This window comes from Myotis lucifugus, unplaced genomic scaffold, assembly GCF_000147115.1.
Source record: "Myotis lucifugus unplaced genomic scaffold, Myoluc2.0 scaffold_32, whole genome shotgun sequence".
Taxonomy (NCBI): domain Eukaryota; kingdom Metazoa; phylum Chordata; class Mammalia; order Chiroptera; family Vespertilionidae; genus Myotis; species Myotis lucifugus.
In genome coordinates this window covers 438327-451306 of record NW_005871080.1, presented here as the reverse complement: position 1 = coordinate 451306, position 12980 = coordinate 438327, and the positions used below count along the sequence as shown (strand labels likewise).

The 12980-nt window shown below is 45.8% G+C and overlaps 1 protein-coding gene across 1 annotated transcript in view; it reads left to right on the top strand.

The window, feature by feature from the left end:
* KIF5C (kinesin family member 5C) overlaps positions 1-12980 on the top strand; it is a 138893-nt gene that overhangs the window by 46522 nt on the left and 79391 nt on the right. Inside the window, exons 2-3 of the mRNA XM_023752413.1 lie at positions 4355-4445; positions 11904-11977. Of these exons, the coding sequence (XP_023608181.1) occupies positions 4355-4445; positions 11904-11977 (165 nt within the window). The remainder of the gene's footprint in view (positions 1-4354; positions 4446-11903; positions 11978-12980) is intronic.

The window sequence follows — 12980 nt, the reverse complement described above, 5'->3', positions numbered from 1 at the left end:
GAGCTTAGATGGATATGAAGGCTGAAATGTTCATTTAAGTTACGTGAAGGTCAACAATGTAGACAACAGGAGGCTGAGTGTAGGACACACCATTAGCTAGAAGTTGGAAGGAGATACCAGCAAAGGACTCTGAGAGAGAGTAGCCAGAGAGGTCGGAGAGAGCCCGTGCTGAATAGGCGGCTGGAATGGAGTGTTTCCTCATCGTTCAGTGTCAAGTGTTGGCACCCAGCATTTGTATGCAAATGTCATTCCAAAGATTATTTCGTAGCTACAAACTTAGTGACACCCAGAGCTAGCAAGCCCAACGCCTGCCCACAGAAACCCTCAGCCACAGTGGAGTCAGACATGGGTCTTGTTGGTCAGGATCTGTGAGACTTTTAGACTATTACCAAAGAGTGATCAGATTTTTGCTGCTCTTGTTTAATGGCAGTTCTCTATACAGCTGGCATGGCTATACCACAAATAAGTTCTTTGAAAATAATCATTCACTAAATTCTAATCCCAAGACTTTAAGACTCATCTAAAATAAAAGCATGTAGCCAACTCGGTGCACACACGAAAGGACACATAAAAATTCGTATATTTTTAACTACTTCATGTGCTAATCCTGGCAAGATAAGTCTCATAATAAACTATTTTCTAAATTTTATCTTTTCTTTTTTTTTTTAAAATATATTTTATTGATTTTCTACAGAGAGGAAGGGAGAGGGACAGAGAGTTAGAAACATCGATGAGAGAGAAACATCGATCAGCTGCCTCCTGCACACCCCCCACTGGGGATGTGCCCACAACCAAGGTACACGCCCCTGACTGGAATCAAACCCGGGACCCTTCAGTCCCCAGGCCGACGCTCTATCCACTGAGCCAAACCGGTCAGGGCAATTTTATCTTTTCTTGATGGCAGCTTCTGTTGGGAGTTACTTTCAGTTCACGGAAGATTGTCATACTATCTATTTTTTACTTGAGAAATGACATCTAAGTGAGTAGAGATTTCTTGCCGTCTACCTCTCTTATAGTGAAAGTACAATACACACCTATTGTCTAAGGACAATATTGGGGAGTCCTATCTTTTTGTACCATATACTGTAATGTAATAGGTCATTTTTTCCTGCTGTATTCTGTGTGTTTTCTCTAAAGCCCAAAGCAGAGTCATGCTGTAAACAAGATGGTTTATTTGCTGATTGTAATCAGGTCTGGAGAAATAGTGGACTTGTTTTAAACTAAGCAAAGCTGCATTTCCTTTCCAGAAGGTTCCATGGATGACAAATACTTACGTAAACTCTGTGAGTGTTTTATTCTCACCTTCTACTCCACTGACATTTAGTTGAATTTTACAAATAGATAAAGCTAATAAGAATGTAGTGGGCTGATAGTTGGCAATAGATTGTGGTGAGGAATAGTTTCTTGCTTATTCATCCAAGTACTAATTGAATGCAACTTCCTGGGAACAAAATATCAGAAAATGATCCCTTTTCATTATATATATAAAAGCCTAAGTAACTGTTTGACCGGTAGCTATGATGTGCACTGACCACCAGGGGGCAGTCGCTTAACACACAGGCATGGAAACATGGAACAGACTGATGAATCTCAGAGGGAAGGGAGAAGGGGGGAGGGCGGGAAGAGATTAAACAAAGATCTTGTATGAATACTAGAGGCCTGGTATGCATGCGGAGGGGAGGGAGACCGCAGAAGGTTGGCTGGCAGGGTAGTGGAGGAGGGACCGCAGGAGGTTGGCTGGTGGGGGTGGGTGGAGGAGGGACCGCGGGAGGTTGGCCACTGGCCCCCAAGGAGGGAGCAGGCCCTCAGCCCCTGTGGGAAAGGGCCGTGTCCACTGCCACTCACCCCCGGTTCCCTGTCCCAGTCTAGGCCTGAAGGCCCCAGTGGGGTCGGGAGAGGAGGCGACGGTCGCCAGGCCGAGTGCAGAAGGAACGGATGCTTGACACTGCTGTCAGAACCCTGCCACCACGTGGTTCCCCTCCTCACCCCCTCCTCCTTCCCTTGCCACTGCACCGCCACTGGGGGCGGGGCGGCCCCCCAGGGAAGGGAGAGGAGGATTCGGTTTTCCTCCTCACCCCCCTCCTCCTTCACCACCACAACCACGGCAGGCGGGCAGGCAGCCCCCAGGGAAGAGAGAGAAGGAGGCAGTTCCCCGCCTCCTCCCCTCCCTTCCCTTGTCGCCACCACCACTTTGGCAGGTGGGCAGCCCCTGGGGAAGGGGAAGGATGGGAGTAAGACAAACCCTTGTGTCGAGGGCTGACTTTCAATAGCTTTCAGCAAGGGAGCTGCCCTGCTACATACAAAACCCCAACCCAGAGCAGGTCTCTACGAATGGTTTAGCAGCAGGGGCCAATGGGGGCCGGCCGCCCGGGAGGAGGGGCCGTGGGAGGTTGGCTGTGGCAGTGCACTGACCACCAGGGGGCCGCTCCTGCATTGACCGTCTGCCCCCTGGTGGTCAGTGCATGTCGTAGTGACTGGTTGACCCGTCGTTTGGTTGTAACGGTCGCTTAGGCTTTTATATACATAGAGGCCCGGTGTATGGATTTGTGCACTGGTGGGGTCCCTCGCCCTGGCCTCTAGTTTTAACATAATAACTCCTGCTGCTTTGTATAAAAACAGCAGGAATTATTTGATGGCACCTTGAAATTCTTCATTTTTAAAAAAATATATCTTTATTGATTTCAGAGAGGAAGGTAGAGGGAAAGAAAGATAGAAACATCAATGATGAGAGAGAATCATTGATTGGCTGCCTCCTGCACATCCCCTCCTGGGAATCAAGCCCACAACCCAGGCATGTGCCATTGACTGGAATCGAACCCGGAACCCGTCAGTCAGCAGGCTGATGCTCTATCCACTAAGCCAAACCAGCTCGGGCGAAATTCTTCATTTTTTTCCTCCAGTTTGAAATAAGTTACTTCAAACTGGAAGTAGCTTATTTACCTGGTTGGCTCAATCCTATTTTCTAAGACTATAGCTAAAGCATAACGCCTAAAGCCTAGGCCCTTACCTGCCCTTGTCATAAATAAGTAAAATGCTAAGCCAGTCTGACAGCTGTGTGCTTAGTTTTGTGTGAAGGTTATAGGATGTAACAAGCCTTGTCCCTGGTCCCTCAGGAGCAGTTATCTTTTTGAGGTGTCAGACTTGTCCTTGGGTGTTCCTAGCTTCCAGAGCCATGTGTAGGAGGCACAGGGTGTGAGTGTGGAGCGGGGGAGGATGGCTCTGGATGCTCGTCTTACCTCCTTTTCTGCCCTTCCCTCTGCCACCTGGGGAAAGTAAAGTTGAAGGGCTGCCTGGTGGATCAGGCTGTGGGCAGCACTGGTGCAGAAAAGGAAGAGGCTGTGTCTGTCTTACCCACCTCCTGCCCTAGTGCCCAGCACGGTGCCTGGCATGTAAATGACAAGAACTCCTGCTGAACGTCGAGTGATGGGCGGCAGGGCTCATATAGTGCCACGCAGTGCTTCTCCGCTTCCCCTCACAGTTACCTCCTTGAATCGCACACAGTCCAGAGTCAAACCAAATCCCAAGACCCCACACCTGGGAAATCACTTGGTCAACTGTAAGGATGGCTTCCTTTGTCTCCGGAGCCTCTACCCAGTTAAGGCACGACTTAGGCGTGTGACAAAAACATTCGAGTTCTTTGGGACACAAAGCAGTGATGTCTTGCTAAGAAGAGCAGCTTCTTCGATCTGGTCATGTCCTCTTCCCATTGGGTGAAATCCAAGCCCATCGTCTTGGCTGGCAGTGCCCTGTAGGCACTGGGTCCAGCTTTCCTGTACCTGCCACCCTCCCGCTCCTCCAGCACACCAGGCCCTCCTGCTTGCTCCACCCTCTGTCTGGAATGTTCTTCCATAGCTCTTCACTTGCCGCAGTCTTTCAGATCCATTAACGGTCCGCTTAACAGGCACTTCTCAGTGAGGCCTTCTGTGCCCTCTCTGTCATCCCTTTTGTCCCACACTTAGGCATTTTGCATTTTCCCGTGTGCTTGCTTGCGTATTTGTTGTCTGCCACACCTGATAGAGTGCTTTACACGGGCAGGACTGTTTTCTGGGCAGCATCTAGTCTAGTGCCCGGTTCAGCGTAAGGTCTCAATAAACCAACAGTAGTTCAAAAAAGTGAATGACGCGTCAACATCCTTTTTGTCAGAAAAAGTATTTCAAGTAAAAAACAAAACACCTTTTCTTCTCTCAGATTCATAACATTGAACACATATTCCCTCGTCTTGGGAAAGAACTGCCTTAAAGATTAGGGTCAGTGACTTAGTGTCCGTTGTCTATACTAATATTAGTGCTTTTATTCCTAAACTTTTAATGTATTTTCTCCCCTCCTTTTTTTTTCTTTTGTCTTTCCTTTTTAGCAAGGGAAGCCATATGTCTTCGACAGAGTGCTGCCTCCCAGCACGACCCAAGAGCAGGTTTACAGTGCGTGTGCAAAGCAAATTGTCAAAGGTAAGCACTATTCCTTTATTTCCTCCTGGGCCTTTCAGAGTAATTGAAAACATTAAGTGATATTTGCAGCTTAAGAATCAATGTGCTTTGACTGTAAGCAGAGGCCTACTAATTGGGCACACTGAATTACAGCCCGCGGTCTGGTCCTGATTTGCTGGGGATGTCATGCAAGTTATTTAACCTCCCGACACCCCCTTTCCGAGGAGATTTCTTTATTTCTTCTGCCACCTTTCTGGCGGAGCTATTTTATCACTTAGAAGCTTCCAAGCTAGGTGAACTAGGACCACACTTTTTCTCTAATGGTTTTAAAATACTGCTGCAGGTAAGGGAGTTCTGTTTTCCTTCCAAGGAGAAATACATATATATATATATATTCCTGATGCTCCAATTGTACATTTTCGGTTGATTTATTTTGTGCATTGGTCTCTTCAGAAAGAAGTCTTAAATGTGGAAAATTCTTGAGCATCAAAGAATTTTTTCCAGCATCGTAAAATCACATTACCTTGCTGGTTATTGAGCTGTTTTTGCTATTCAGCATTCCTTAATTATACTTTCCTCTAACCCACTTTCAGTCATTTCACTCCGATCCCGGCATTGGTTCCTCCAGATAGGCAGCCTGAAGCCGACATTTGTGTCCTGGAGATCTGTCCTTTTCTCTGGGACTGGCCTTGGCCCTGAGTGATTTGTGTCACAATAACAGCAGGGAGATGAAGCATTTACAAGCTGCCCTCCCTCACCCTTTCCAATCGAGGGCAGGTTGGAGCTTGCCTTGCAGAGCTACCATCTGCACTGAGCTGAGGGGCATCTCCTGCTACTTGCTTTTCATCATTAAATCCTTGCTTTCAAATTTGAATGCTTTGGCATTTGTGCTTTCAAATGTCTTGATGCTGCCACCTTTATAGGTAGCTCTGGATTTAAAGAGCAAAAAATAAAAACAAAGTAAGAAAAAAACACCTTGTCATGTTAGATCTTATTTTTAGCAGCAGAGATGACTAACCTAATACTTTGAACTCATGAAAATCAGCCCTGGGTACATCTGTTAGATTAATTCTGACCCTGGAAACCTGCGTGGGAGCCTGTTGGTATGTAATGTTCCTTGCTGAGGTGTATGGTTATTCACGTTCCTTTTGCAAACATCAATTAATTTTAAAGGTCTTCACAGTAACATTTTTAGAGAAAACTAAAAGGAAAAAATATGCCTGAATTTGAGCTCTTTTTGAATTAATAGTATGGGCCTATACTGGTGGTAATTTTCGTCTCCTCTTTACTTCTACTCTTTTGATTCTCTATCTAAACATGTTTTTTGGAGCATATAGTTCTAGTTTGTTCCTAGTCAGCCTTCCTTTCCATCTATTATTGCACTTGTTCATGTCTTTCTTAAAGTATATTTAATCACATATGAGCCGGATTCTTCTTCTTTTTCTCTCCCCTTCATTATCAGAACCAAACAGTATTTACCACATGTTGTGTTAAAGCATGAAGGCCATCTAAATACATCCCCACCCTTTCTAAGATGACATCGTATTAGAGATAAACTCCATTTAAAAGAATCCTGTGATTAACAAACAGCAATAATAATCTTTAAGTCTTTATTTACTCCAGAAGCTTGTGTCCCTTTCGGTGTTTGGATTTTTCTACAGTATGAAATGTTAGAAATAGCCTGGGGAGCTCTCATGAAGATGTGACCTAACTATGGATAACCTGAAACCCAATATATGGTGAGCCACAAAGAAAACCATTTAGAATAAAATTAGGCCCTGATATGATATAATAAACACATTTTTTCAGGCACCATAAATATTACATAAACAGTCATTTTGTAACAAGAAAGAGTACCTTAGTCTCCCTTGAAAGGAAATGAAGAGAGGAGTGATGAAGACCTGATTTAACTTTTTTAACCCCCACTGAGGCTAGCATGAGGGGAAGGATCATGTATTTCCGCATCAGCAAGCTCAAACATAGATATGTAGGAAAGAATTCCTTGGCTTAGATTGCAGTCACAGCTGAGGTATCTCTTGCCATGACAAGCCTATTTAAATCAGGAAAGGGAGGTGGTGTGTGGGTGCCTTTTTCTAAGAATTAAATCCGATGACTGTGAAGGTCACCGTAGCCTCTGATTCATGATAAGGCGGTGGACTGTGAGCTTTCCTTTCAAGTCTGTCTAAACCCTTAATGTTTTGAGATCAAGAAGACTCCTTTTAACTGGCAACTTCATGCTCTCTCGGTTTTTCTCATTCCCTTCAACTTCACTGGGTTTTTAAGTGTTTCAAACATTTGATTCTCGAGTCCTGGCATCTCCCACACTCTCATCTTTGTCTGGAGTGTGCTTTTCAAAACGTTGTCTGAGAGAATATGTGGAATTTGCTTCTAGAAGAGGGTATAGGGCTTGTGACTACCAGCCTGGTATAATGGAAGATTCCCATAAGTAGTGAGGAATTAAAAACCATGGTTAGTGGGTACTATTGTTGAAGTAGAGTAACTATGTCCCAGACTCCAGAAGTCACTCAGGGCATTTGCCTTTCAAATTAACTAGATGTAGTGCTGGAGAAGGTGGTTTTCTAGCTCTAGTTTCTTTAAACTTCATTCATTTGGTTGTTTCTTTCACCCATCCTTATGCAAGTACTGCATATTAAATATCCACCATGTGGTAGATACTGCTAGGGACTGGAGTAACAAAGATATGTAAGACTCTGCAAGAAGTTTTGAGTAAAAGGAAACAGACAGATGCAGCCATAATCATCATTCACATGGGTATTATGAGTTTTAAGGTGGGTGTGTGCAAATGCTATGGGAGCACAGAAGAAAGTCACCAGATACCGATTTTGATGGGCATGGAAGGGAATTGGAGAATTAAGGAAGGCTCCTTGGAAAGGTTGTGTCTCTAGGACAGGAGAAAGGCTATATAAGCAGGGGGAATAGCAAAAGCATAAAGACACAAATTATATGGCATGTTTGGGCAACTTAGAGTGGAACAGGGTGCAGGGGGATGAGACTTAAAAAAAAAAAACGTTTGGCAGGATCAGAGTTTGGTTGAAATTGGTGGGCTTTATCCTGTAGGCAATATAAACCCATAAAGAATTTCAAGCTTAGAATATTTTCAGGTCTAGTTTACTATTATGTTATATATGACTCTTAAGGAGATATATTTACTTCTCAACTGTTATCTATCAGGCACCCTCTATGCACTTTACATATGTTACTGTATTTTAAATCTTAACAGGTCTATGGGGTGTAAGCATTATTTTCCCCATTGTACCAAAGAGGAATTTGAGGTGAAGCAATTGGGCCAAGTCAGTTAAGGGGTAGTGAGGCTGGGACTTGAGCCTGAGTTTGTCTACTTACTTGGATTTTTCTGCACTGTCCTCCTCACACTTTTCTGGCAGGCCCATAAGGAGCATTTAAATTTTTTTATTTGATTGATTTTTAGAGAGGAAAGGGAAGAGGAGGGAGGGAGAGAGAGAGAGAGAGAGAGAGAGAGAGAGAGAGAGAGAGAGAGTTGCTCCACCTATTTATGCATTCATTGGTTGATTATTGTATGTGCTCTGTCCGGGGATCGAACCACAAACTTGGGGTATCCAGACAATGCTCTAACCAACTGAGCTAAGCTATCAGGACAGGGCAAATGAGCATTTAATAATAATAATTTTATGAGTTGTTCCTTTCTATCAGCCATATGGACAGTTAACCCAGGCATTGAAATAAGATAGGGACAGGAATGGGGGTGGGAGGAAGGCAGAGGAGAGAGAGTAGAGATTGCAGTTCTAGAACCTCCAGATGGCCCTGCCTGTCTGCCAATAATGCATTTCAGTTCTGAAGGTGCCGCAGGCCCTCACCTGGGTAGTGTCGGCCCCGCAGGCTGGCTGTTAGCCCAGCATTCTGGTTGGCCCTGGCATTCAGCACGATTGCCTCTACATTCTCCGCACATGGGTTACTTGTGTTCTTTGGTTGACTGGAGAGAGCCTTAGGGTTCCAAGCTGGGATGACTTGTGTGTCAGCCACTATTGCCAGAGACCCTGGTGCCCCTGACAGGCCATTTCACCTGGAAAGCTGGGGGGAGGCCACGGCAGCCTCCTCAGGAACATTGATGTGTATGTGTAGGTATAGGGATGCCCTCCCCAAATTCTTACCTGACAATCGAACTAGCTCTTCTGCTCCAGCAAGGCCTGGGCTCAGAATTAGCAAAACTAGGACAGAAAACTTGGCTTTTGAGGCTGCAGGAAGACGCAGAAAGATTTTTCCAAGTGTCCCACTCCCATCCTCCCTCCTCCTGGGAGAGGAGAAGTCCCTTCCCGCCTGCGTGGATTCTCTCTGGGGTTTGCTCAGCCCCCAGATGGACGTGTGCTGTATTTGTGGGGTGCCGCCGACTGGGTGGTGTGAGCTGAGATCACATCACGCCAGACCTGGTCACAAAGAAAGGTTCTGTCTGGCTGAGCTGGTTCCCCGTGCTGTGGCTTTTGTCACGGTAGAGACTCTGAAACAAATGCTTTCCTCTGGCCCAGGAACTGTCACTCAACATGATGAAAGTGCCTTTTGTGGACTGTTTCTGCTAGAGGCGGTGGGGTGGCTGTGTGTCTCCGTGTGGCGCTAGCACAGGCCTGCTAGCTCTTTCTTTGGTGGTTCTCCGGCTCCCTCCATCTCCTGTCATCTCAGTGGTCCATCCACAAATGCATTGTTTGTGCTGCACCCCCCACCCCCACCCCTCCACCACCTCTCCTTTCCACATAGAGGAAATAAACCACTCATAGAATAAGCAAATAAACAAACAACGCTCCCTCCCCAACGCAGAGTTTGGGAGAAAATAGAGAACACTGGGTTCAGAGAGTCTTTTCTTTTTAGATTACCTTCTAATTCAGAATTGAATTGATAGAGGGCAGCCATCACTCCGTTCAACCTTGAGCACTAGACGTAGTTTCTTCAACAATGAATTTATTGTAACATGATTGTAAAGACTTTAAAGGCCAAGTGGAGTTTGTTCTAATGGGGTTTTATTTGTTCTCTTTTTCCTAAAAAAAATAAAATAAAAGTAATTGTGCTCAGTGTTGAAACAGCAGCAGCAAGCAATCAGGGTTCTCTAAGTAGATAGCTCCATGTGCTCCTCAGCTCCTCACTCCACAAGTTCACATACGTGTCCCAGTTCTGACCCTGCAGGCGTTCGGTGAGCCACAACTGCCTAGGGTCAGTGGGACTGCATTCTGCTGAGCGTGAGGGGGATTCAGAGAGGCGGACTGGGCTGGGCTCTGGGAGGCCTGTTCAGATGTCCCGGCCCCATTGCTTTTCTGCAGAGGACAAAGCCCGCCCAGGTTTTCTCCTGTCAGGGCTCGGGCTCTGAGGTGACTTTTCTTTAGGGTGTGGCAGGTTGCTCAGAGCCACCTCCTGGGAACATGGGCACTTGTAGGGTGGCCAGTGGCCCGATCCCGGGAGCAGAGGCAGCTGGACCCTTGGCCTGGCTCCCTTAGCCCTGATCTAACGCCTGGGCTAATGGGTCCCAGAGTGCTTCCTACACCGGGCTTAAGCTAAGGCAGCCCTTTCAGTCTGGGGGGAGATGCTTAATTTCTATGAAATAGAAGCTGTAGTGCGGTGATGGGGGCTAGAATTCTGGTTGCCTGGAGGTGTTTGTGCCATGAATATAGAATTTTAAAAGTACAACCGAAGGAGCACGCTCTCCCTCCCCGGAGCACACCCACGCCTTTCCCTGTCTCCCATTCTTCCCCCAGAGGCACACCTCTCCTAAGTTCCGGGACCCCACGAGACGTGCAGCCAGGGGAGCAGCGGGCAGCGTCATTAGTCCTGGGCTTATCCCTGAAGCTGCTTTTCTCTGACTCCCCAGGGAGATGAGAGCAGCCCGGCCTGGACTCATTTCTTTCCCAGGTTTCCAGAGACAAAGCAGCCCCACCTCGGCTCTCCTGTCACTTCTTCTATCCGAGGCCTTCCTGGTTTCACTGTCCTGAGCTTTAATAAATGCAATCTCAAAAAAAAAAAAAAAAGTAAATGAAAGTACAGCCGAAACGCGGAACCTTTTTCCTGGGTCTTTCAAAGCATATCACATCCATGTACGTGTAGAGGCTCTCTGCTCTGTTTTCAGCCCTGAGGAATCTTTTCTCTGAGAAAGTTGGCATTTTCGTGAAAACTGAAGCGTGAACCTCCAACCCTTCCATCTTTTTCAAGTTTTTGCTTTCCCTGTTACCAGGGAAACCATTACCAGAAGTCTGATACGTGTGAACATTCTCTCAATATAGCTTGACACAAACTCTTGAGGCTGCTGCTAGGATTTAAAAAATCCTGCCACTTAATTTTCCTTTCTTGAGTTTCCTAAAGGACATCCCACTTTCTCTTCTGGCCTCAGTTCAGACTTTAGTACCCTCAGATCAGTAAAATGTATATTAAATATTTTTTAGGAAATCCAACAAAACAACAAAAACCAACTGGCATCACACAATTCAGAGAGACCCACCCACCAACCAAACACACCTGATCAGGACCTGAACTAGATGGAGCTGATTGCCTGGCTCCTGGCCCTGAAAGAGGACAGCTGGGTGTGGGGTCCTCTCCCTGCACCATCCTTGGGGGAATGAAGGCTCCTCCCCATATGTAGAGAGGGTGGTCAGGATATTAATTATGCACCATTCCCTTCCCATGAGGTTCATGTGGATGACGGAGGGCCGAGGGAAACAAGCACACAATGTATTTTGATTACCCCTGCTGCTTTGAAAGAATTCCCACAGATAATCTTCAGTGCATCACACCCTCCCCATCCCCATGGGAGCCGGCTGCCCTGATCGGGTGCCCAGTGTGCTCACAGTGCGTTGAAGAAACCCCGGTGCTGATGGGTTCAGTCGCTAAAAACAGAGGCATTAACTTTGAGTCAGGGCCTTGGTGGCGTCTGGGCTGATTGGATTGTTGCTGTGTGGCTCAGTTTACAGAGCGGGGCCCTGCCCCCACAGCTCTGGACCAGCTCCCTCTGAAGGGGCTCTGGTATATCTCCCCAAGAAACCTCCCCAAGGAGCTCTCCTGGGCGAGGGTTCAAACCAACCCAAATCACACCTTCAGGAAAGAAATTCTATTCTGCACCTCACTCCAGAGACGCAGGGCACGGATAATGGTTCTTCCCCTGGCTCATCTCAAGAGACCAACTTAGAGAAGAAAACTATCTTTCTACTAAAAGGAAAGTATAAGCTCCACATCTGTTATAATTTTGATGTTACTGGGAGAAGAAGTGTGTCTGCCTCCCTCTACACTAACAAGTTCTGTAGGAATGTGAGTCCGTTTCTCTTTGTTTGTGGAGCAGGAGAGGCTCTCATTTCTGCCTTTTTCCTCACAATTCTACTTAAAATTTTAGCAAATGGAGTTGAAATACCAATTGTGTGAAAAATGAGATGGGCCATTTGGAAAATGTAATTTAAAAATATGCATATGATCAAAGTAATGGATTCATTTCATTTGTTTTTTTCTTGCTTGCAGATGTCCTGGAAGGTTACAATGGGACAATCTTTGCTTATGGACAGACTTCATCAGGAAAAACGCATACCATGGAGGTAAGATTGCAGCAAGCTGTGATGTCAGGCTCTGAGGCTGAACAGAACTTGAGGTGCATGTGGCTTTTTACTGGGCAATAGAGTTGGTTATGGGATGGTTATGTTTAGCCAGTTTATGGTATCTTTAAGAGTTTAAAAATAATGGTGCGTAATAAAATCTCAGGAGTTGAGTATTTAAAAAAGTTCTTTGTTAATAGCTCTGTTAAAATAATAAAAAAAAATTTTTAATAATAAATTTTATTAAAAATAATCATCAACAGGCTAAACAGTGGTGTGAGTATCCGTATGGGCTGGAGCTCAGTCTAACAGAAAATCTCTTGTGAAAATCATTTATCCGAAGGAGGACCCCTGGGGAGGCGTCTCCTCAGAAATATAAAAAACTGTAGGTCAGAGATGAAAGAAGTTAGCTTGTGAACCAGATTCAGCCCACAGACATATTTTTGTTTGGCCTGCCCATTGGTTTTTTTTTGTTGTTGTTGTTTTGTTTTTTTAATTTTAGGCAGTGTTTAAAATGAAATGATTTCACACAATTTTAAGTGTCCAAATTTGGTTTGAAATTCTGAAGATCTAGCAACACTAGGTAAAATTTCACCATAATATTAAGGGTGAGCTTCAAAGCAGGGATCTTCATAGTCTTGGTCACCTTTCTATTCACATGTCTAGTGTGTGGAACTAGGAGAGGTTTGATGCAGTATCTGTTAAAATGATACACTTGTGGGGGCCCTGGCCAACCCATGTGAATGGGGCTGGGCTCTCTGGTCTACCCTAGCCCACTCCACGCACACCATGAGCATGAACTCATCGTCAGCATCCTTCCTCATTCACTTACACACCTGGCCCCATGGGCCCTTGAGGGTGTGACCCCAGCTTGATTGTGAGCCATGGAGCTCTGTGGCTCAGGCTGTCCTCCAGACAAAGCACATCTGCAGACAGACTGGCCCCGGAACCTCTTCTTTCCCTGCTTTCCCCCATGGACTCCTGCAAGGCCTTCAGGGCCAGATCT